The sequence below is a fragment of the Cervus canadensis genome, chromosome 5 (genome assembly GCF_019320065.1).
Source record: "Cervus canadensis isolate Bull #8, Minnesota chromosome 5, ASM1932006v1, whole genome shotgun sequence".
In the NCBI taxonomy this organism is placed as follows: domain Eukaryota; kingdom Metazoa; phylum Chordata; class Mammalia; order Artiodactyla; family Cervidae; genus Cervus; species Cervus canadensis.
Genome location: NC_057390.1, coordinates 82970557 through 82994981, shown reverse-complemented (window position 1 = coordinate 82994981; position 24425 = coordinate 82970557). Strand labels below are relative to the sequence as shown.

The 24425-nt window shown below is 48.9% G+C and overlaps 1 protein-coding gene and 1 non-coding gene across 5 annotated transcripts in view; both read left to right on the top strand.

Annotated features, from left to right (window-relative positions):
- GRHL1 (grainyhead like transcription factor 1) overlaps positions 1–19543 on the top strand; it is a 52560-nt gene extending 33017 nt beyond the window's left edge. For 3 of the 4 annotated variants that reach the window (XM_043469373.1, XM_043469370.1, XM_043469372.1), the window contains exons 9-16: positions 220–378; positions 4260–4347; positions 5619–5758; positions 6810–6847; positions 9772–9863; positions 10201–10286; positions 13888–13952; positions 17932–19543. In XM_043469373.1, the coding sequence (XP_043325308.1) occupies positions 220–378; positions 4260–4347; positions 5619–5758; positions 6810–6847; positions 9772–9863; positions 10201–10286; positions 13888–13952; positions 17932–18046 (783 nt within the window). In that variant the 3' untranslated portion in view covers positions 18047–19543. The remainder of the gene's footprint in view (positions 1–219; positions 379–4259; positions 4348–5618; positions 5759–6809; positions 6848–9771; positions 9864–10200; positions 10287–13887; positions 13953–17931) is intronic. The other variant, XM_043469371.1, reaches the window with a different exon arrangement.
- A 342-nt stretch (positions 19544–19885) lies between these two features.
- On the top strand, positions 19886–19958 carry TRNAE-CUC. Its single transcript has one exon. It is a non-coding gene; the product is annotated as a tRNA-Glu (tRNA).
- Positions 19959–24425: the final 4467 nt, after the last annotated feature.

Here is a 24425-nt window from a genome sequence, read left to right as displayed (position 1 = left end):
TGACAGGGGTCAAAGCTGTCATTCCTATGACCAAAGTGGTTTTAAATTAACCCCTTATTACCCCTTAAAAAAAAAAAAACAAACTTCTTTTAAATGGGAAGACGAACTCTCGTTTCAAGCATAATCTGAATCATTTCCATGGCATTAGTATTTTTACCAGCTGTGCAAAGGGTTACTGCTGGTGCCTGTTGCTTACGGAACCTTTTCTTCGGTTTGCAGGTTTTCATCTCTGTGAACTGCTTGAGCACAGACTTCTCTTCTCAGAAGGGTGTGAAGGGGTTGCCTCTGAACATCCAGATTGACACCTATAGCTATAACAACCGCAGCAACAAGCCTGTGCATCGGGCATACTGCCAGATAAAGGTCTTCTGTGACAAGGTAAGGCCATCGACTGGATGTGGACATTTAGAATACACCCTTCCTCATAGGAAAAGACCAGGGCCTTCCTTGTACTTAAGTCCAGTGAGGACTTTGAACTGTGGTGTTGGAGAAGTGGTGATGCTTTTGAACTGTGGTGTTGGAGAAGACTCTTGAGAGTCCCTTGGACTGCAAGGAGATCCAACCAGTCCATCCTAAAGGAGATCAGTCCTGAATATTCATTGGAAGGACTGATGCCGATGCTGAAACTCCAACACTTTGGCCACTTGATGGGAAGAACTGACTCATTTGAAAAGACCCTGAAGCTGGGAAAGATGGAAGGCAGGAGGAGAAGGGGACAACAGAAGATGAGATGGTTGGATGGCATCACCGACTCGATGGACATGAGTTTGAGCGAGCTCCGGGAGTTAGTGATGGACAGGGAGGCCTGGCGTGCTGCAGTCCATGGGGTTGCAGAGTCTGACACGACTGAGCAACTAACAGAACTGAAGCATGTATTGCTGATAATATAAAAAAGCTGATCTTAAATTAGCAGTTCATGTTTTAGCCATGCAAAGTCACATTATAGAGGAGAGAAAACTAATCTCCTTTTGACTGAAAAACCAGAAGGGAGGATAAGCGCGTTCTGTCGGGCGTGCCTGACAGGTGGGATGCAGGGACGTTGCGCCCAGTCCCAGGCGGGCCCTCAGCTTGCAGGGGCCTGCGGGCAGTGGCCTGGAGGTGGAGCTCTTCCCGAGTTCTGTGTCCGAGGCCCCCCGGTCTGCGTCGTCACTGGCACACCTCCTTCCAGGCTGTTTGGCAGGTTGTCCGGCAGCTCACTGAGGCAGGGGAAGGTGAGCTTCAGATTCTTGCTGACAGCAGCAGGTGGGTGGGAAGCAAGAGCACGGGCCCACATGATGTCAGTGTCATTCCTTTCCTCTGCTGTGACTCCTTGTTTTCTGGAGATCGATGGGCACTTTTGCCGGGTGCAGCGCTCAGCTGGATTAAATCCAGAAAGAAGCTGGTAGTCCCTGGTGCCCTGGGGATTGGAGACAGTAGTGTCCTCCAGAATGGGGCAGAACTGTCCACTGAACTAAGATTGAAGATGACTCTGACTTTTCCCACTCAGAAATCCTGGGTTGTATTTTTTTCTTGCCAGTCTCCTCTTTTCATCCTGTTTGAACCTCTGTGTTACGAAGATTTTTTTAGAAGGTGCTAAGAACCCGGAAGTGAATTTGCCATCAGAGGCCTGGTGTCCTGACATGTGCTTTGGGTGCATGGAGCACTGCGTCGGCTCCAGGGGGTGAGCCTGAGACCTTCTAGGTCCAGAGGGCAGGTCCAGTGATGTTTATCGAGTACCTGCCGTGTGACTTGTCATGTTGTATCATTTGTATTAGTCTTCTAATTTGCTGTTGACAAATGACCACAGACTTAGTGGCTTGAAACGACACGCGTCTGTCATCTTCCAGTTCTGTAGGTCAGGGAGTCTGACCCAAGTATTACTGGGCAAAAGTTAGGGTGCCAGAAGCCTGATTCCATCTGGAGTCTCATGGAGAACCCGTTCCCCTGCCTTTCCTCTGTCTAGGGCTGCCCGCAGTTCTTGGCTCGTGGCCCCGCCTGCCTTGTGAGCCATCCTGCCTCCTCCTCCTCTGGCTCTTCCGCTGTGTGGACACTTGTGACTCTCCCTGTCTTGCAGTCAGCCCAGCCTCCTCCTCTTGCTGTAGAAGCAATGGAGGCCCAAGCTCTGGGCATCAGACGTGGGCATCTCTTAGGGGCCTCATTCCTCCTCCTTTCCCCCGCTCCTGCCCCCCGCGTTCTCACATGCTGCATCTTAACTGGTGGCAAGTCACATCTGCTCTGGAGCAGAGGTCTCTGACCCTGACTCAGATTTTCTTTCTTCATGCCACATTCTTCCTTAGAGCCCAAAGAAAAATGATCGTTATCATGTCCTTTTCCTAAAAATTGTAGGGAGAGGTTAAAGTTTTATCCATTTAATTAAAAAAAATTTTTTTTTCACTTGTGCTAACCATCTTTCCCTGTGTCTTGCCCACACTGCTGCAGTCCCGCCTGTGTAGTTTTCATCTCTGGAAGGTCAGTTTGGATCTATTTTATGTCTTCCAAGACTCTGCTTACCACGTTCAGTTTTTCCCACAGGCTTTCTTAGCACATGGACCGTGGCTTTGGTAGCCTAGCCATGGATTCCCGTGTCAGTTCTGGGTTGTTGCAGTGGTTCCATCCTCCTCCACACTCGGGGTTTCCTGGCTCCTGGGATCTCAGAGGACACCAAAGGCTGTGACCTTGACCTTGCTGGCTATCAGGTGTGCCTGTCAGCCGTCAGTCTTCCTGAGCCTTATCCTGAGATCTGGCGAACCTTCTTGGAAACAGTTGGATCTTCCAGGTCTTCTCTTGGATCTTCCAGGTCTGCTAGGCAGGTCTGGGGGCTTCCCTGATGGCCCAGTGGTAAAGAACCCTCCTGCTAATGGCAGGAGTCTCAGGTTTGATACCTGGGTTGTGAAGATCCCCCTGGAGAAGGAAATGGCAACCCACTCCAGTAGTCTTGCCTGGGACATCCCACAGAGAGAGGAGCCTGGCGGGCTCCCATCCTTGGGGTACAAAGACTTTGACATGGAGTTATTTTTAGACCATCAGAAGGAACTGAGCAAGACCCAGAATAACCCCAGACGGTAACGGCGAGGAGCCTGGTGACCATCGCCTGTTCTTTTCCGTCAGGGATGTAGTGTTTGCATCAGTGTCACGTAGCAGTGGTGATGGGCAAGTTTGTGTGTACTGATACATTAGTGATGTATCGATAAATGTAGAAGGTGGTTTTTCATTCCATATTTTAAAATGTGGTTTTATTGTATAATCGTGCCAAATCAACTGGATGATTTTTATCGCCACTATTTGCTGTCAGGGAAGGTATTTACTGAAGAGTGAATAACCAGTTCTTTAACAAATAAAAGTGCTACTCACTCAGTCGTGTCTCACTTGCAACTCCATGGACTATTGCTTGCTTGGCTCCTCTGTCTGTGGGATTCTCCAGGCAAAAATACTGGAGTGGATTGCCATTCCCTTCTCCAGGGGATCTTCCCAACCCAGGGATCAAACCCAGATCTCCTGCATTGCAGGCAGATTCTTTACCGTGGAGCTACCAGGGAACCTGAATAACATTGTAAACAAATCTGCACCATCTAGAAATAAATGCAAGTAAGTCAAGCAAAATAGCTAATGAATAATTTTGTTTTCGTTTTGCTTACTTGCTTGATTTCAGGTTGTGTTTGTTCCTACGTGGGTCCACTTGTGCAGCACTGCTGTTCTTTGTGTAGTTCCGTGCACCGTGTGTGTATATCCTCTTTGTAGGCCTGGGAGTAAAGTTTTCCTTTTAAGTGACTACAGATTTCTAGCTAAATATTTGCTCTTGTGAGTCATAGTTGGTTGGATCTATCACTTAGTCAATGCCAAGACCTTGGACAGAATCACAGTTTTCAGTAATAACCACATTGACTGTACAGGACAGTATACTCAAAGTGAGATCAGCTTGTATTTTTTTCTCTCAATTTTCTTGTTATTAGACGACAAGAAAAGTCACTTGTGTCTTGGAAGCCAGTGTGCAGTACGTTAGCTGATTTTCTTGGCTTCCATTTGACCTGGCCTCATCCATTGTTGAGGGGAATTCTGCTCTCTTAGTTTTTTAAACGAGTGTTTCCCTGTGATTCTTTTCTAGTTTAAAAATAGTTTTAAGAAAGGGCTTTTTTAGAGGAAACTACCATGATAAGCTCCACGAGTATAAAAAGCAGTCACCTCCAAAGAGGAGGTATTTTCCCACCGAAGGTCAGGATAAGAGCTAAGCATTTTCAAGAGGGTCAGTAAACAGAGCCACGTCTTGTCTTCTCTCCACCCAGGGAGCCGAACGGAAGATCAGAGATGAAGAACGAAAACAAAGCAAAAGAAAAGGCAAGTGCACTGACCCCAGCTCCCAGTTGAACGCCTGTAAGTAGAAGTGTTTCTGCCAAGCGTTTTAGACCTTTTCGTTCCAACAGTAACTCAAGTTTGTAAACAGAAGCTAGCGTAGTGGATATTTTCTTGTTATTGCTGTGAAGTGATAGCTTTGCTTCCTTTAACCAGGAAGCAAAGACCCCACGAGGGCCTGAACTAAGTCGTGCTCAGGGAACTCCAGGAAGGAGTCCTGAGTTTTTCCAGAGGTCAGACGATTTTTGGCCCTCAGTTCTGGTTCAGGTTGCTGGCTCCCGTTCCTGACAAATAACACATGTTCCACCCGAATAGCTGATGATGAGATTGGAACTGGCCTAGATTTTTAAGAGTAATAGTAACACCCTTTGGAATTCAGGTTGTCTCAATTTGAAATAAGCGTGGTGTTCTTCTATCAGATATTCTTAACATATGCAGAATCTATAGGGCTTCTGTTTGGATGTTGCGCCGGGAAAGCTTTTTTTTTTTCTTTTTCCTTTTTAATATGGCCAGCATTCATATTCACAGAATCCCATAGCTCTCAGCTAAAAGGAAGGAAAAAAGCCCGCGCTCGGCACAGCTGGAGCTGGGGCACACGCTCTGCGCGGCTGGAGCTCGGACAGCCGCACCTGCTCTCTGCACGGCCGGCGCCCAGCAGACGTGGCCTGAGCATGCCCATCCGGGCTCTGCTGCTGGCCTCACACTGCAGCTCGGGAGATGTCCCCTTCAGAGAGCCACTCAGCGGCTCGGACAGCTCATCGCTAAGCACCTCAGGGCCAGGGGCTGGGGGACGGTGGAGTCTGTAATTCAGTAAATAAAGAGTTAGACAGTCACGTTGTCTCTCCGCCTCCCTGGGGTTCGATTCTGAAGACGAAGGTCTGGAGTTGAGGTGCCTGTTCTGATGTCAAGAGTACACCACTATCAGAACAGATTATCTAATGAGGAGAGCCAGGGTGAAATTACCTCTAAAAATTATGTTTATACAATCGTTAAGTTTTAGCCTTTCAGGCAGAAACTTCACGTGCTTTGCCTCTGTTCTGGATCTTTCTGTGTATGTGTGTCTTTGTGTTTAAACATGGCTTTTTCTCTCCTGCCTTTGGTGCGATTGATTTTAGTGCGAATGCAAATACATTAAGTGTAATTTTTCGCAGTTTAGGCAGCATGACCTGTATCTGCTGTTCTGCTATAGTTTAAGTTTCTTAAACAAGGAAGATGCTCTGTAGCCTGCCTGCAGTCTGGGAATGGAAGCTGCTGACTATGGTGTCTTTGTGTTTTTTTTTTTTTTTTTTCAGTTTCCGACGTCAAAGTGCCGCTTCTTCCATCTCACAAGCGCATGGACATCACGGTTTTCAAGCCCTTCATTGATCTCGACACCCAGCCTGTCCTCTTCATCCCCGATGTGCACTTTGCAGGCCTTCAGCGGGGTGCTCACGTAGGTAACCCGGATCCCAGAGTGGCTGCTAGGAGGTGACAGGCCACAGAAGGAGAGTCTTTGGCAAACAGAAGCCAGAGCTTGATGAGGTCTGGCCAGGGTTAGGGGTCAGCTCTTTGGAGTGTCTGGTTCGGGTGACGTGACGTCCTCACAGTCAGCTGTGTGTAAGCATCACTGCCGTGGAACCGTAGCCCCAGACCTGCTGACTTAATTCTGTATGGATGTTATCTGTTGGTGTCTTCAGCTCTTTAAAAGACACTGGAATAATAACATGTGGAGTTGAGTCTGTGATCATGTGAATTTCACTTCCATGGGTCTGGACAGGAGGGAAAAGCCAAAGGAATACCAGGCGTGGGAGCCTTAATAGGATGAAGGATGTCTGAGCGCTCTCCTCACAGTTTCAGTTAGGGGACCGTCACAGGCACGTGTTTGGTCGAATCTCGGCCACTAATCTGAAATTTATCAAAGCTGCAGTCACACTCTTCTTGGAGTAGAAGCTCATTGGAGGTTGGACTCGGGCAGAGTAAAGCATGCCCTCCGCCTGAGTTCAGGTAGATGCCCCAGAGATGTACGCCAGGAGCTTTGTACACAGATTCTGACAGACAGATGTGTTTGCAGCGTTCTTCAGGAAAGGCACTATCAGGGTATTCAGTTTCTCACGAGTCTAGGGTGAGCAGGGCTCGGTAATCTTGTGCTGTAAAGGGCCCAAGAATAAACATCTTAGGCTTTTGGGGTTGAGGGCTCTCTGTTGTGACTCGCCTCTGCTGTTGTGGGGCCAAAATCACTGTACACACTGCGCCAGGAATGGGCGTGGCTGTGCCCCAGTAAATACTGTATTTACATAAACGGGCATCAGGCCAGACTTAGTTCATGGGCTGTTGTTTGCCAGCTCCTGAACTGGAGGAGTTCAAGACATCTTTAAGAATCTGGTCATTGTGTGAGATTGGTCACATTCCAAATTACTTTCGTTTTAGGAATAATTTGTTTAAAGTCTGAAATATTTTAGCATATGCTTGAAAAGCAATCTTTTTTTTTTTCCCCTTGGTCTTAGGTCCTTCCCATTGCCTCAGAAGAACTGGAGGGTGAAGGGTAAGGTTTATGTTTTGTTTTACTAAATTCTTTTTATTTTGAAACGTTCTCAAACCTCTAGAATAATTCCAGTGCAAAGAACTCGCTTTTTCCTGAGCCACTGGAGAGTAAGTGACCCAACACCCCCGAGTCCTTGGTGGTGGTGGTTGTTCAGTCGCTCAGCCGTGTCCGACTCTTTGCGACCCCGTGGACTGCAGCACGCCAGGCCTTCCTGTCCATCACCAACTCCCGGAACTTGTTCAAACTCATGTGCATTGAGTCAGTGATGCCATCCAGCCATCTCATCCTCTGTCATCCCCTTCTCCTCCTGCCTTCAATCTTTTCCCAGCATCAGGGTCTTTTCCAGTGAGTCCATTCTTCAAATCCGGTGGTCAAAGTGTTGGAGCTTCAGCTTCAGCATCAGTCCTTCCAGTGAATATTCAGGACTGATTTCCTTTAGGATAGACTGGTTTGATCTCCTTGCAGTCCAAGGGACTCTTAAGAGTCTTCTCCAACACCACAGTTCAAAGGCATCAATTCTTTGGCCCTCAGCCTTATTTATAGTCCAACTCTCATACCCATACATGACTACTGGAAAAACCATAGCTTTGACTAGACGAACCTCTGTAGGCAAAGTGATGTCTCTGCTTTTTAATACTCTGTCTAGGTTTGTATGTTTCCACAAATGAGGATGTTCCCCTGCATAACACAGTCAGAATGTTGACATCAAGGCCTTAGCACAGTACCAGCCAGTCCAGGCTTTGCTAATTGTTCCAAAAACATCCTTTATGGCAAAAAAGGGTCCCTTTCAGACTCACACAGGGTCTTTTGTTGTCTTGGCTCCTGAATCTCCTTCCATTGGGAACAACCTCCGCCTCTCCTTGGCTTTCCTGAGCTAATGCTTCTGCAGGTCACACTCCCGCCATTGTGTAGGCTGTCCCTCTGTCTGGGTCTGGCCGTGGTTTTCTCTTGAGGTGGATGATGAGTCTGGGCAGGACTGGCACGGACGAGGCCCTGCTCTCAGCGTATCCTGTCAGGGGTACGTGTTTTCAGGGCACCCCCGCTGGTGATGTTCGCTCTGGTCACTTGATTCAGGCATGCTCTACCAGGCTTCTCCGCTGTGGGGTGAAACTCTTTCTCCACTTATAGTAGGTGTTTTGAGGGGAGGTGCTTTGTAAACATCTCACTCCTTGTCAAGCTTTTAATTTCTCATTTGCATTACATCAGCATGGGCTTGTGGTTTCCCACTGGATTCAATACACTGTGATTCGCCATCGTCAGTTACTCTGCTCACCTGGTCCCAGGGCCAGCGGGGTCCCTCTCGCCTGCTCCTGGATCTCCCTGGCACAGCACGACCATCCTGCCCTCACCACTCCAGCACTTCCTCACCTTCAGGCATGGCATGTTCCAGGCACTTGTTTTTCTCCCCTGCTCCGGCCCCGAAATCAGCCTCTGCTCTAAGAAGCCCAGGTTCCTTGTAGAGATCAGGCTTTAGAACGCTGGAGGAGGCCTCCGTGTGCTGGTTGCTGTGATGGTGTCGATGCCCCCTGCCCCCAGAGGCACCCGTCTCAGCCTCGCCGGCAGCCCTCCCGCCCAGCGCTCCACCAGGCGACGGTCCGGTCACCTTCTGTGGGCCATCCTGGCTCCCCACGCTGACCCGCATGAGCCACGGGCCTCGCAGAAGGCGGGCTCTCCACAGCCTCTCTAACTCGTGTTCTCAGACCTGAGTTCTGCAGGTGCTTTTACTGGAGGCCTGTTCTGTGCTGGAAGCTGAGACTTTTTAAGGTCCAGCTGCTTTTCTTAAAGTGATGGTTCTGCTCAGAAGTTCGCACTCACTTCATTTTCAGTTTTTTAGTTTGTTTGTTTGTTTGTTTTTTACTATTTTCTTGCTTACTCACTGAACCTCACAACAGTGAGCTCACTGTGACTTAGCCTTTGACAGCCAGTCCCGCCGCTCTCTTCACTTCTTTCTTCAGGAAAGTGAAAGTCGCTCAGTCATGTCCAGCTGTTTGCGACCCCATGGACTGTAGTTCATGTAATTCTCCAAACCAGAATACTGGAGCGGGTAGCCTTTCCCTTCTCCAGGGGATCTTCCCGACCCAGTAATCGAACCCAGGTCTTCTGCATTGCAGGTGGATTCTTTACCAACTGAGTTATCAGGGAAGCCCTTCTTTCTTCATATGCAACTGGAAATGTTTCCCCTCCCTTTGTATTTCCGCCGACACTGCCGTATTTTTTCCGATCCTCTGAGGTTTGATGCTGTGATTGTCTCCAGAGTCATCCCGCTCATCTGCTCGTAGGTCCTGGTGTCCACTCTAGTCTCTGCCATACCCAAATTGTAGCCTTCTTGATGCTCAGAACGGTCGACTGCCTGATCACTGCAACATAAAAGTCTAAACTTCCTGAGAGCTGAGTGATGGAGGTTTTCCGGATTAGATTCATCTTCTTCTGCAACATAAAAGTCTAAACTTCCTGAGAGCTGAGTGATGGAGGTTTTCCGGATTAGATTCATCTTCTTCCGGGACTTTCTGTCTCAGCCAGCCTGGCTTAGCATTTTCCTGCTCACACGTCCTCCCTCTTTTGACATGCTCTCTCCTCTGTTACCACCCTCACGCGTATCTCACATCCCACCTCCTTCGTAAGTTTTTTTTCCTGAAGAGAAACCGCCTTCCCGGGAGGGCAGCTGGAGCTGTGTGGGAGCAGCAGGGGTGTCTGGCAGGCTCCTGAGTGTGCTCGCCCTCTGCCATTCAGTCGCACGAGCCCGGGTCAGTCAGCTTCTTCCCTTGAGCCCCAGATTTTCATCCACAAAATAAAGGCAGCTGGCCCAGGTAAAGGACGAAGGGCATTTTAAATGTAAAATCCAGTGATAACACCCCGAAACTCCTTTTGTTTCTGCAAGTGATTGAAAGTGAAGTCACTAATTGCACACCTCGGATCGCCTGCAGGTCCAGCCTGAAGAGGGGGCCGTACAGCTCGGAAGACGACTTTGTGATCCCGCCTCCTGCTAAGTTGACCCGGGTAGAAGAACCAAAGAGAGGTGTGTTGGTTTACGTTTCATAGTGGGAGTTTTCAGTGGGAAGTGAGCTCTGAATCCAGCCAAAGCATGAATTCCTCAAACAGACCTCATTGGTGTTGACTTCCCTTGAGTGTTCCTCCATCAGAGCAGCTCCTCCTGACTTGAGCTGGGACTTCCAGCAGAGTTAAAAAGAAGCTGAAAGCTGTATTCCTTGAGACAGATTTTTATATTGGTTCATGTTTGCCGTCCTTAATGTGGATGTCTCTTTTTATTTTTCCCAATACCCACAATCTGTTTTCTTGTTTTGCTCCCATCAATGAATTACACTTTCCCCTCCTTCTTCCCCATTGGGGATCAGTGCTTCTCTATGTGCGGAAGGAGTCAGAAGAAGTCTTCGATGCCCTGATGCTCAAGACTCCATCCTTGAAAGGCCTGATGGAAGCTGTAAGTAGTGGGAGCTTTGTAATCCTTTTACTTGCATAGAATTCGATCAGAACAAATTTTACCAGCCTGTCCGGGTTCCTTGGTGGTGCTGAAGCCTTTCCTGAGTCCCAGCACCTTGTCTGTGGCCGAGGCACGTGCCACGTTTCACCCCGACCCCACCCCCCAACTTAGTCTTCAGCAGCTGCAGGGCTGTGCCTACCTCACACCGCTGTGCCCAGCACACCCATTGGTAGATAGTAATCACCCAGCAGTGTCTAGTCCACCGAACTGAGTGGATTTGTGATGACCCTTGGAATGGTTTAACTTTCCTTTGCTTGGTTAAAGGGAGATTGTCACTTAACAGACTACTTAGAAGCCAACAAAAATTATTTCTATCAAAATCTTAAAAACTTCCACACATAAAACAGTGGCTCCTCCATCGGCCTTTGGAACTCCTGATCTTGGGGAATGACTGAATTCGTGTCAGATCTTACCCGAAGCCTATTTGTGAAAAGTCAGAGTTGTGACCAGAGGTGACCACAGCCAGGTGATTTAAAGTGAAGTCACTAGTTGCACACTTCTGATCACCTGCATGTCTAGCTTGAGAAGGGGCCCATACGACTTTGGTGGCTTGGAGATCCTTTTGCTGCAGCATCTCAGCAAATGGCCCAAGAGCACACTGACCCCAGCCTGCCCTTGGGGACACCATAGAAAGACACGAGAAGGGTGCCAGGCTGATCCCTGTTTTGGCTTTGCCCCAGAGTGAAATTCAAGGGATCAGCACTGTGTCTTGATACCTATCCACCTCGGGCCCCTATAAATCATCAGAATCTTTGAGCTCAAAGTGAGTCTGTAACTTGGCTGGAAGCAGGTTTCCCCTGATTACTGCCAAATGTTGAATTCATTTAACAAATGTTTCTGAAGGGCTTACTTTGTGCCAGGCACTGTTCTTGGCAGTGGAGGTACAGGAGTATGTGACCCAGTGCTGAATGGAGTTTAGGTTCTGGTTAGGAAGATGGCTACAGTGAAATCGGCAGAGGCCACTGTGTAATTTGCCAGGTAGCACTGATGGATGCCGGGAGAAATATCCGTAACCTCAGATATGCAGATGAAACCACCCTTATGGCAGAAAGCGAAGAATAACTAAAGAAACTGTTGATGAAAGTGAAAAAGGAGAGTGGAAAAGTAGGCTTAAAGCTCAACATTCAGAAAACTAAGATCATGGCATCTGGTCCCATCACTTCATGGCAAATAGATGGGGAAACAGTGGAAACAGTGAGAGACTTTATTTTTTGAGGCTCCAAAATCACTGCATGTGGTGACGGCAGCCATGAAATTAAAAGACGCTTGCTCCTTTGAAGAAAAGTTATGACCAACCTAGACAGCATATTAAAAAGCAGAGACATTACTTTGCCAACAAAGGTACATCTAGTCAAGGCTATGGTTTTCCCAGTGGTCACGTATGGATGTGAGAGTTGGACTATCAAGAAAGCTGAGCGCCAAAGAATTGATGCTTTTGAACTGTGGTGTTGGAGAAGACTCTTGAGAGTCCCTTGGACTGCAAGGAGATCCAACCAGTCTATCCTAAAGGAGATCAGTCCTGGGTGTTCATTGGAAGGACTGATGCTGAAGATGAAACTCCAACACTTTGGCCACCTGATGCAAAGAACAGACTCATTTGAAAAGACCCTGAAGCTGGGAAAGATTGAAGGCAGGAGGAAAAGGGGACAACAGAGGATGAGATGGTTGGATGGCATCACCGACTTGATGGGCATGAGTTTGAGTAAGCTTCAGGAGTTGGTGATGGACAGGGAGGCCTGGCGTGCTGCAGTCCTTGGGGTCACAAAGTCGGATGCGACTGAGCGACTGAACTGGACTGAACTCACGGACGCTGTGGGGAGAACTGAGGCAGTGCAGGGGATGGCCGCCAGGGGGTGCTGTTGCTCAGTCTCAGGGAACCAGGCGCCACGGCGGCTCCTCGCTTACACCTCAGCCAACGGTGCCCAGCGGCCCCCAGCGCCACCTGTCGCCCTCTGCTCTGGGTCATTCGGCTTCCTGTGACTTATCCCAGTTCCTCCGACTTCCTTGTCTCCTGACAGCCCTTCCTCACTTCCTGATGATGGAGAGAGAGGAGAGTGTGGAAAAGACTGGGACTCACTGTGCCAAATATAACTCATTCACAGCGCTTAAGGAATTCATCCCAGCCTCCCATTTCCTGGGCTGGGGGTTTCATAAACACAGTGATCGTCCAGTGGTACCGAAAAGAGGTGCATGTGTATGATGGCATCTTGGATGTGGTTCGATGTGTATGGTATATCTTTGTTAGATTGAAAGTGATCTACAGGCTGGTCTTCTGAGGCCCTGATTTCAGGGCCGCCCAGAGGCGTGCTCTTCAGATTGAGGGTAGGCAGGGCGGCAACCCCTGGGTGGGAGCAGTCTAGATAGCTGCTCAGATAACAGCGTCTGACCTAGACTGGATCAGCCCTTGGTCCTTGGAGTAGCTGTCCCCTCCCTGTGCAGACCAGCTCCATGTCCGAGAGGAAACCTCCAGAGCTCACTGCACTGTGTGGACCCCGCGCCCCTGGTCAGGAGGGGAGGTGGGCTGGCACTGGGGCCCGCAGCCACGCCTCAGCCAGAGCCCACTGCCCTCCAAAGAGGCTCTGCCCTTGGCGAGGCGCCGGCCTGGCTGTGGCCAGGGCCCTTGGATGTTCCTTCTGAGCTGTAGAATCACAGTTCCTTCCTTCCGGTGATTCCATATCTGAAATGAACTCCTGCTTTGTGCTGGACACGCCTTAATCCCACGATAGTCATGGGGTATGTGAGGTGAGGGTCTCTCTTTCCTGTTGAGAGGAGGCCAAGGGTTAGAACGGTCACCTGCCAGTGGAAACTGAGTCAAAACTGACGCCGTTTAGGCGTGTCTGACTCCAGAGTGAGGCCTTTGTGTGCTGAGTAAAGTGCCTGGACAGGATGCTTGTCAATAAGCATGGAGCCTGCAGCTCGGAGAGGGGCCCACGTGGACGTCAGCACACTTGGAGCGCACAGCTCAGAGAGGGGCCCACGTGGACGTCAGCACACTTGGAGCTCCCAGCTCAGAGAGGGGCCCACGTGGACGTCAGCACACTTGGAGCACACAGCTCAGAGAGGGGCCAACATGAATGTCAACACGCATGGAGCTCCCAGCTCAAGAGAGGGGCACACATGGATGTCAACACGCATGCAGCGCTCAGCTCAGAGAGGTGGGCAGAGGACTTTAGTTTTCTTGTTGCAACAGCATCTGCTCAGCAGACAGGACAAGTGCAGTGCACGGATGTTGGGTGGAGAGAGCAGCTCTGTACTTTCTCTGTAAACCTAACACTGCTCTGTAAGGTATTAATTTCAAAAAACCATGGCCATATAATAGAGCTGTGACACCTGTGACTTTGGGAAGCAACAGACCCCTGATTCCAGCTCTCTCCAAAGGCAGGTAGCCCCCCTTCCCCAGGATAGACAGGTCCTCATCGGTGTCTTTGTGTGTGCATATGTGAGAAACAGAAAGCTGAGTGTCTGTACCACTGTGTGAATGTATTGTTTTGTCAAGTCATGAACATAGAACTTTGTAATATTATTTTTTTTGTTCTTTTAGATCTCTGACAAATATGATGTTCCCCAAGAAAAGATTGGGAAAATCTTCAAGAAATGTAAAAAAGGGTGAGTGCTGACTGGCAGCCTTAGAGCCTCTGAGTGATGTCAGTGTCACAGAACAGCCCCTCTGAGTGATGTCAGGGTCACAGAACAGAGACTAGGAGTGATGTCAGTGTCATAGAGCAGCCCCTCTGAGTGATGTCAGTGTCATAGAATACCTTCTGTAAGTGATGTCAGTGTCACAGAACAGCCCCTCTGAGTGATGTCAGTGTCACAGAAGAGCTTCTCTGAGTGATGTCAGTGTCATAGAACATCCCCTCTGAGTGATGTCAGTGTTATAAACAATCCCTCTGAGTGATGTCAGTGTCACAGAATAGCCCCTCTGAGTGATGTCAGTGTCACAGAACAACCTCTCTGAGTGATGTCAGTGTCATAGAACAGAGACTAGGAGTGATGTCAGTGTCATAGAACAACCTCTCTGAGTGATGTCAGTGTCACAGAACAGAGACTAGGAGTGATGTCAGTGTCACAGAACAGCCCCTCTGAGTGATGTCAGTGTCACAGAAGAGCCCCTCTGAGTGATGTCAGTCTCACAGAACAGCCCCTCTGAGTGATGTCAGTCTCACAGAACAGCCCCTCTGAGTGATGTCAGTGTCACAGAAGAGCCCCTCTGAGTGATATCAGTGTCACAGAACAGCCCCTCTGCGTGATGTCAGTGTCACAGAACAGCCCCTCTGCGTGATGTCAGTCTCACAGAACAGCCCCTCTGAGTGATGTCAGTGTCATAGAACAGCCCCTCTGCGTGATGTCAGTCTCACAGAACAGCCCCTCTGCGTGATGTCAGTCTCACAGAACAGCCCCTCTGAGTGATGTCAGTGTCACAGAACAGCCCCTCTGCGTGATGTCAGTGTCACAGAACAGCCCCTCTGCGTGATGTCAGTCTCACAGAACAGCCCCTCTGAGTGATGTCAGTGTCATAGAACAGAGATTATGAGTGATGTCAGTGTTATAGAACAGAGACTATGAGTGATGTCAGTGTCACAGAACAGAGACTATGAGTGATGTCAGTGTCACAGAAGAGCCCCTCTGAGTGATGTCAGTGTCACAGAAGAGCCCCTCTGCGTGATGTCAGTGTCAAAGAAGAGCCCCTCTGAGTGATGTCAGTGTCACAGAAGAGCCCCTCTGAGTGATATCAGTGTCACAGAAGAGCCCCTCTGCGTGATGTCAGTGTCACAGAAGAGCCCCTCTGAGTGATGTCAGTGTCACAGAACAGCCCCTCTGTGTGATGTCAGTGTCATAGAACAGAGACTATGAGTGATGTCAGTGTCATGGAACAGAGACTAGGAGTGATGTCAGTGTCACAGAAGAGCCCCTCTGAGTGATGTCAGTGTCACAGAAGAGCCCCTCTGCGTGATGTCAGTGTCACAGAAGAGCCCCTCTGAGTGATGTCAGTGTCACAGAACAGCCCCTCTGCGTGATGTCAGTGTCATAGAACAGAGACTATGAGTGATGTCAGTGTCATAGAACAGAGACTATGAGTGATGTCAGTGTCACAGAACAGAGACTGAGTGATGTCAGTGTCATAGAGCAGCCCCTCTGAGTGATGTCAGTGTCATGGAACAGAGACTAGGAGTGATGTCAGTGTCACAGAAGAGCCCCTCTGAGTGATGTCAGTGTCACAGAAGAGCCCCTCTGCGTGATGTCAGTGTCATAGAACAGAGACTATGAGTGATGTCAGTGTCATAGAACAGAGACTGAGTGATGTCAGTGTCATAGAACAGAGACTAGGAGTGATGTCAGTGTCATGGAACAGAGACTAGGAGTGATGTCAGTGTCACAGAAGAGCCCCTCTGAGTGATGTCAGTGTCACAGAACAGCCCCTCTGCGTGATGTCAGTGTCACAGAAGAGCCCCTCTGAGTGATGTCAGTGTCACAGAAGAGCCCCTCTGCGTGATGTCAGTGTCATAGAACAGAGACTATGAGTGATGTCAGTGTCATAGAACAGAGACTATGAGTGATGTCAGTGTCATAGAACAGAGACTGAGTGATGTCAGTGTCATAGAACAGAGACTATGAGTGATGTCAGTGTCACAGAACAGAGACTAGGAGTGATGTCAGTGTCACAGAAGAGCCCCTCTGAGTGATGTCAGTGTCACAGAACAGCCCCTCTGCGTGATGTCAGTGTCATAGAACAGAGACTATGAGTGATGTCAGTGTCACAGAAGAGCCCCTCTGCGTGATGTCAGTGTCACAGAACAGCCCCTCTGAGTGATGTCAGTGTCACAGAAGAGCCCCTCTGCGTGATGTCAGTGTCACAGAAGAGCCCCTCTGCGTGATGTCAGTGTCACAGAAGAGCCCCTCTAAGTGATGTCAGTGTCACAGAACAGCCCCTCTGCGTGATGTCAGTGTCACAGAACAGCCCCTCTGAGTGATGTCAGTGTCACAGAACAGCCCCTCTGAGTGATGTCAGTGTCACAGAACAGCCCCTCTGCGTGATGTCAGTGTCACAGAACAGCCCCTCTGCGTGATGTCAGTGTCATAGAACAGAGACTATGAGTGATGTCAGTGTCATAGAGCAGCCCCTCTGAGTGATGTCAGTGTCATAGAACAGAGACTAGGAGTGATGTCAGTGTCATGGAACAGAGACTATGAGTGATGTCAGTGTCACAGAACAGCCCGTCTGAGTGATGTCGGTGTCACAGAACAACCTCTCTGAGTGATGTCAGTGTCATAGAACAGAGACTAGGAGTGATGTCAGTGTCACAGAACAGCCCCTCTGAGGGATGTCAGTGTCACAGAAGAGCCCCTCTGAGTGATGTCAGTCTCACAGAACAGCCCCTCTGAGTGATGTTAGTGTTGTAGAACAACCTCTGTGAGTGATGTCAGTGTCATAGAACAGAACCTCTGAGTAATGTCAGTGTCATAGAAAATTAATTTTGTCCACCTGAATTTGTGCCCAGTCAAGAACGAGTTATAGAAATATCAGTGCAAAACTACAGTTTTTCTTACTAGATTATCCACATAAAGTTGATTTACTTTTCTAGGGCATCTTTGTGGATTTTTTCCAAGTAGAATCTTTGCTTCTCCCATGCTTGGCAGCAGTGCAGTGGCTCCGAATTCTAGAGCGCATGATAAAATTTACCAAGGGTGACAACAGTCGCTGTCCCATTTATTGAGCCCCCATCATGAGTTGGGTGCTGGACCAGGCACACGTGTGTTACTTAATTCCCATGTTACCATTACTCTAAGACAGGGATTACTACTCAGTTTCTGGATGAGGCAGCTGAGGCCCAGAGAGCCTAGGAGGCTTTTCCAGGATCAGGGGGCATCTTAGTGCCAAGGCCAAGCTTCAGGTTCTGTTTTGACCAACATCAAAGCCTTTGCTCCATCTCCCTCCACCCTCCTGCCCAGAGTCATGTTTTCAATCATGGAATGTTGCTTCTTTGTTCAGAAGTTAATATTTTTAGAACTGTGTTACTTAAGTGTCAGTACTGTTTGGCCTGGGTAAGCAGGGTACAGAGTAAGCATTCTTTGGCTTAATTCTAAAGCATGTGGAATGTCTTCGATGGGTCTAGTGGGAAGGGTTGGCCTTGATAGTAGATCGACTAAACTTTGAGGGTAACTTGCTGGGGAAAATAGTCGTCAGGGAGCTATGGCTTCTAATAGCATAGGTTGACTTGACTGATGTGCCTTCTGTAGCTGGACCATGTGCTTCTTCTGTAGACTGACTTTGTTCACTGTAATAAGTACTGTTTATTGAATGATTACTGCACACGGAAATAATAACCCAGCTAGCGTGTTTTCTTTATCATACACCCTGCACGTGAGGTGCTTTACCCGAGCTGCTCATTTCACCCCTTCAACAACCATATAAGATTGACCCTACTATTATACCCATTTCACAGATGAGGAAAGTGAGGCGTAGAGAGTGTAACTAGTTGGCTTCACGTGGTACAGTTAGCAAGTGGCAGCGCTAGCTGTGAAGTTTGGGTGTGACTGCAGAGCGGGCAGGAGTGAGCAAGCCTGTCTCATCTGCCTTTTCCAGGATCCTGGTGAACATGGACGACAATATCGTGAAGCATTATTCCAACGAAGACACCTTCCAGCTGCAGATGGAAGAGTCTGGGGGATCGTTCAAGCTCACCCTCACTGAGATCTGAGGACGCCACGTCCACGACTCCCAGCAAGCTCAGCGAAGCTGTCACCTGGGCCTTTGGGGTTGGCAGGCCACAGGTTCGCCAGTCAGCCACCTTCCAAATGTGGGTGGATGTCAGTGGATGTTGGAGGTGGCGCTGCTTTTGGCTTGGAGATAGCATTGAATGTATTGCATTGGCGTTTTTCAGATGACCCCAGAAAGCATATTTGAATTTTCTGCTATAAATACTTAGGATTAAAAGTGGAACTTTGTTCCAAGATTTGCTAGGTTACCTGGGTACCTTTAGGATATCTGCTACATTATTTATGGAACTGTCTCTTCAGCACGGGTGCACGTCAGACTCGATGTGACTCTGACTGCCTCAGGTCACGGGTGGGGTGCCCCCAACGGACAGGGGCGCTTCTCTCCTCGGCCTCTCATTCCCCAGTAAGTGTTTACTCCAACAGGGCAGGTTACCGACATCTTCCTTTGCGACTGTCTTGAACATATCAACTGCCTCTCTTATGAAGAACCCGAACGGTGACAGTGTGCCTCCGTCAGGCTAAAGCTGCGTGTATGTAAGTGCAATACGTCTTGAAGGCCTGTGTCTGTAAATGTGTACATACCTGTCTTATATAAATAGATAATATATACATGTGGTGTCTGTACATACAGCGAAGAGATGCGATGAGGTCTACCCTAAGGACTTTCTCGAGACGAGAGGATAAGTTATTTCTGACCACCTACACCCAGCAGGTAGCATGCTGTGCTTCGTGAACCCCGCTCATACGCTTTCTCTGGGTTTTCCCAAACACAGCCACCATTCCGTAGCATAGCAAAACCTCAGATGACAGAGATGCTGCACACTCTTGAGAAGGTTGTTATTTGGATGTCTGCACTGTTTAACAAATGAAGTAAAGGAAAAAGCACTGCTGCAGCTCACGTCTGCTGTGTCTGCTCCTATTAGTCAGGTGTCCCCGACTGATACGAGCGGGAATAAACACAGTGATCACGGCACACACTGTCGTCACCGTGAACCAGGAGGTGCAACTCGGGATGGAGTGCTTCCAGATCTCTGTGCTACAGGAAATGACTTCTGTTTTATCACGTTTCAGAACCTCCAGGCTTTGATGGTCTTGTATGCTAACATCTCTAAAAAGCATTCATGAGTTTATGAGACTGTATTACTATGGGGAACATTTTTATACGTGTTTAAATATATACAAATACTAAAGAGTGTAATTTTGTAATGGAAATAAAAATCGCAGGTATCTCTAGGTTCAGGGAAGTAGAATAGGCTATTTGTATACATAGGATTGATAGTTACATTTTCCATTAAAATATTCTAATGAAGTATGTGAACTAAATTGCTGGCTTTCTAAGATAAGATGTTATGGGACACGGGTCATATAACAATATTTTGTATTTTGTTTTATGAAATTGATTTTGTCTTGTTTTTAATTGTATAATTGAAGATGTATTTTAAACCAAAGGGATTAAATTTTATATGTCTATTTCGTAATACGTCCTTTCCTGTTATTTAGCTTGGCTTTTCCTTTCATTAGTCAGTAAAAGCAGAATCTGTGATCTTAAAAAGCAGACCTGAAAAGAATCACCTTCGTGTTTTCTCCTTGTTTCCCAGCATGTAAACTTGGGAAAACTCGCTTCCTTCCTTCTTAGTCTTGCCTTAGAGGGTCTGAAACGATCTGAGTAATTGTTAACCGAGGGAGACCCAACTGAGTTTTTAACTACTACCAAAATTTAACCACCAAAGCTTGAGGTAAATGCTTTCAGACCTGACATCTCAGGGTTCTTAGTTTAAAGCTTAACAGAAAACATTTGGTTTAAAAATCTACCAGGGACTTCCCTGGTGGTCCAGTGGTTGGGACTCTGCGCTCTCACTGCCGAGGGCCCAGGTTCCATTCCTGGTCAGGGAAGTAAGAAACTGTAAGCTGTGTAGCTTGGCCAAAAACAAGGAACAAAAATCTACCAGTAATGTTTCAGATCATCAGAATTTCTAAATCAAACGGCTGTTGTTAAGTACACGCCAGTAATCCAGGGCCTAAATGTGATAGACACTGAAGTATATTCCTAGTGAACACATGATCGCACAAATGAAGTAACTCCCAGGGAGGTTTCCTGCAACACCTGTGGCCCCAGGATTAGAGCGAGAGGTCCACAGGCGTTACAGGAAACCTCCCTAAGAGGTTTAATCCTGGGGCCACAGGTCAGAACTCCTGAGGGGGAGACCCCGCCCATGGTCCCCTGAGGCCCCAGAGCCTGTGGGGTGGGGCCTGTGTGTCCTTTCCCAGGGGACCCTTCCTGGACTCTGCTGCCCCGGCCCCTCACACTTCCTGCCTTCCCTCCATCTTTTTTTCTTTCTCCCTCGGTCACTTAGCTTTTGCCTTTTGTCTCAGAGCTTGGCTTTGCCCTGGAGGCAAGGGGCTTCTCCCGTCTCCCCAGTGGAGAGCCCAGGTCCCCTGACCCTGCACACACACACCCCCCCAGCCCAGGTCCCCTGACCCTGCACACACACACCCCCCGCACCTGGTGACCCTAACTTGCCCGCCGCCCTCCCCAGCCTCTTGTCTCCCTGGATCGCTGGCACCCCGCCTGGTGCTGGTCACGTGGCAGGTGCTCAGTCAATGATCCTGCGATGATGAGGTGACAAGCTGGTGCCCTTGACAAGCCCCGCCCCTTGCAGGACATCAGCAGGGAGACGGGTTAGAAGTCAGAAGCTCAGAAGTGAGCGTGGCTGGACCTGGCCCCACGGCACACAGTGGGGATGGTCTGCCTCACCTGGTGACAGTCAGCAAAGCAGCGCCCGAGAAGCAGGGGTCTCAAGGAGTTGACTGGACATCATGGGGGGGGGGGGTCTCAAGGAGCTGACTGGACGTCATGGGGATGGAGTCGCAGGGGGTGCATGCGGCCCGCAGGTGCAGAGGTGGGGTCACCATGCCTGCTCCCACCAACCAGGTGTGCAGTCGTTCAAGGTCACTGTCCTCTGTCCACCCTGTGGAGCTGGCATATTACTGTCATCTGGTATCAGCAACATCTGTGTCTCACCTGCAAGCACTGCCACCAGTGTACAAGCATGGGCTGGTGAGCGGTGTGGCCAGGCCTTGAACCCACACCTTCGCTGCCCCAAGGGTGTCACAGCAGGTGTTCACCAACAGGCCACAGTCCCTTCTCTGCTCCGATCACTCCTGTCTTACACACACACCTTTGATCCTGAACTCCTTTAGCCATCACCCCCTTCAAATCTTTTAGTCAAATTTTAGAAAATTTTATAAATGTAACACATGCCAAGAAAAAAAAACACATGCCATGAGAAGGAATGAGAAGAGCTCCATGAGAGCATCTCTCTGAGAGGTGAGTTTTCTGACACCCAGTCCGACGCCCCAGAGAGAACCAGCCATCCATTTCTCCAAGGCCACACCAGAGTCCTCCAGCAAACTCAGGTGCACTGTGCATATTATTTTGCAGGTAGGGTCATGCTATTCTTTGCAGGTGTTTTCATTTATCACTATTCTTTAGACATGAATTCTTTTTAGTGACTGCATTGTATTCCATTATAGAAATGACCGCCATCTAATCAGTACCCAGGGCTTCCCTGATGGCTCAAATGGTAAAGAATCTGCCTGCAATGCAGGAGATGTGGGTTTGATCCCTGGGTCGGGAAGATTCCCTAGAGGAGATTCCAGTATTCTTGCCTGGAGAATCCCATGGACAGAGGAGCCTGGTGGGCTACCGTCCATGGGGTCACATAGAGTGGAACACGACTGAGTGGCTGAACAATAAATCAGTACCTACCGACAGACATTTAGACCAAGATTTTGCCATTGCAAACATTGCTACAAAAAAGTGTGGACAGGTCTGTCCTTCCATACCTGTGAAGTAGAACTGCACAGTGAATTCTTAGCAGAGGAGTACCGAGTCAGAGACAGTGGTCAGTAAACATTCTGTAGAGACTATGAAACTGCTATCCAGAGAGAATCGCTTTCATTCCTGCCCACTGAGTATGAGTCTCTCTTGACGGCTGAGTACGAGTCTCTCTTGACGTCTCAGTGCTTTGATTCGTTGTGTCTGTTGGAGGGCAGTGGAGTGTAACTTCTTGTTTGGGGGCTGTTTGTTCTTTGTTCTTTGTGAACTGTGTTTACCTCCTTGAAGGACTAGTCTGTTTATGGTCCCGCTTCCTCATTTCTTACGCGCTCAGCCCGGGGCAGCCTGACGTCCGTCCCTGCCACACCGTGCAATGAGCTCAGTGCCGGATGCTGGATGGTCTCCTTGAATCCTCCCGGGGCCAGTGAGTGGGCGTCGCCCCATTTCACAGCTGCGGCCCAGGAGATCGCACTGCTAGGGAGAGAAGCAGTGTGTCCAACTCCAAACCACCAGTTCTGTCCACTGTCATGGCTGCGTCCACTGCAAATGCTCCAGCCAAGGCTGCGGATGACCTAGCTGCTCATCTTTTCTTTCTCTCTCGGATATTTGACCATAAAGAAAACCTTCTCAATTTCTTTGGCTTTCGTGACGGGTATATCAGCTAGAAAGTTTCGGTTGCAAAATCAGAAACAACAAGCTGGTTAAACAATAAAGGAAATGTGTTGCTTTCCTAACGCTGAAACTGAAGGTGGCCCAGGTTAGTCCTGGACCTTGATGTCACTGGCAGCCTAATTTCTTGCCTCCTTTAGGGGCTCCATCCTAACTTTTACTCTCCCTGTGTGGTCTCGAGATGACTGCCAACAATTCCTAAATCCATGTGTCTCCTGGTTCAAGTCCAGAGGTGCAGGACTCCCAGCAAATGTCCTGAAATTCATTTGGATCAGAACATCTCAGTTTATCCATCCACTGGTGAACTGTCATTAGGTCCCCCAAAAAAAGTCTCCTCCCCTCAACCACACAGCTTGGAAAATTGAAATCAGGGCTTTGGGGAGACTGGAGAGGGGACACGGGTCAGAAAAAGAATAAGACACGCTTACCAGGCAGCATCCTCTGATTCTCCTACATCTGGCTGACTCTCTATGACCTCACACCTGCCCTGGAAGTGCTGTTGTTATCTCCTCTCCATCCTCAGATTCTAATGTCTTGAGCACAGACTACTCCCGGATTTCTTTCTCTAATCCAGCCTCCCCCTTTTGCTCCAGATCCAAACTGTATTGGACATTCTCTGCCCGGCTCGTACCCCAAACTGAGCTCCTCTCCTCATCATGGTTCCTGTTGTACATGGCACCCAAGCCGGAAAGCAGGGTCACCTTTGACTCTGCCACCTCTCTCGTCCCCGCATCCACTCCAGACCTTTGGGCCTGGCTTGTCTTCTTCCACTTCTCCACTGCTGAAACAGCTTCCTGCTCACCGGTATGTAGCCCACCCACCCCTCAGCCACTCTTCAACAGTGCAGAGTTGTCAGGATAAACAACGGACGGCTTGTCCAGACTGGCTCGTGAGTCCACGCTATCTGCATATCTGCAAGCAAATGAGTCCTTCCCTGTCCCGTTTCCTGGAGACCTCCTCTCTGCCTTGGCTGAGCATGTTCACCCATTCTCTGAGACTCAGCTCACCCATCACCAACTCAGACCTTTCCTTGGCATTCCACTTTCCCCGCTGAAGTGTGGACACCCTCCTTTGGCCTCTCCAGCATCCTATGTAGTTACCTGTTGAGATGTCTGTCCGTTCTCCTCTCTGGCCCTGTTCCAGAGCACAGGAGTGCAGGGGGCAAGGGGCAGGGGGGCAGGATAGGGGTACACACCATGCTTTCTTACCCCGCTCTGAAGTCTAGCACGGTGCTTGGCATAAAGAAGTTCACTAGCAAACAGTGATGCTAATTCATGCTTTTAGTTGCCCTGAACAAAAGCCTTGAAGTCATCATCAGTTTCCCTTTCTTTCGCATCCTGTATCCAGTCTCTTCCCCAAACCCTGTTGTTATATTCTTCAAAATATATCCAGAGTCCAATCATCTCTCACCACCTCAACTCTCACCTGTGTCTTTGCAGTAGCCTAACTAGACTCATCGGGGCTTCCCAGGTGGTGCTAGTAGCAAAGAACCAGCCTGCCAATGAAGACGTAAGAGATGCAGGTTCGATCCCTAGCTCAGGAAGATCCCCTGGAGGAGAGCATGGCAACCCACTCCAGTATCCTTGCCCAGAGAATCCCATGGACAGAGGAGCCTGGTGGGCTACAGTCCATAGCGTCACAAAGAGTTGGATACGACTGAAATGACTTAGCACAGTGCAACACAACTAGACTCATTGTTTCCACATTCATTTTATTTTCAATCTAGAAGGAAATGATTCTTCTAAAATATGAATCTAGATTAAGCTTCTTCTGCTTAAAACCCTACAGCGGCTCCCTGTCCCACTCAGAGGAAAAGCCAAGGTCCCTAAATGTGGATGGGGTCCACGGCCCTC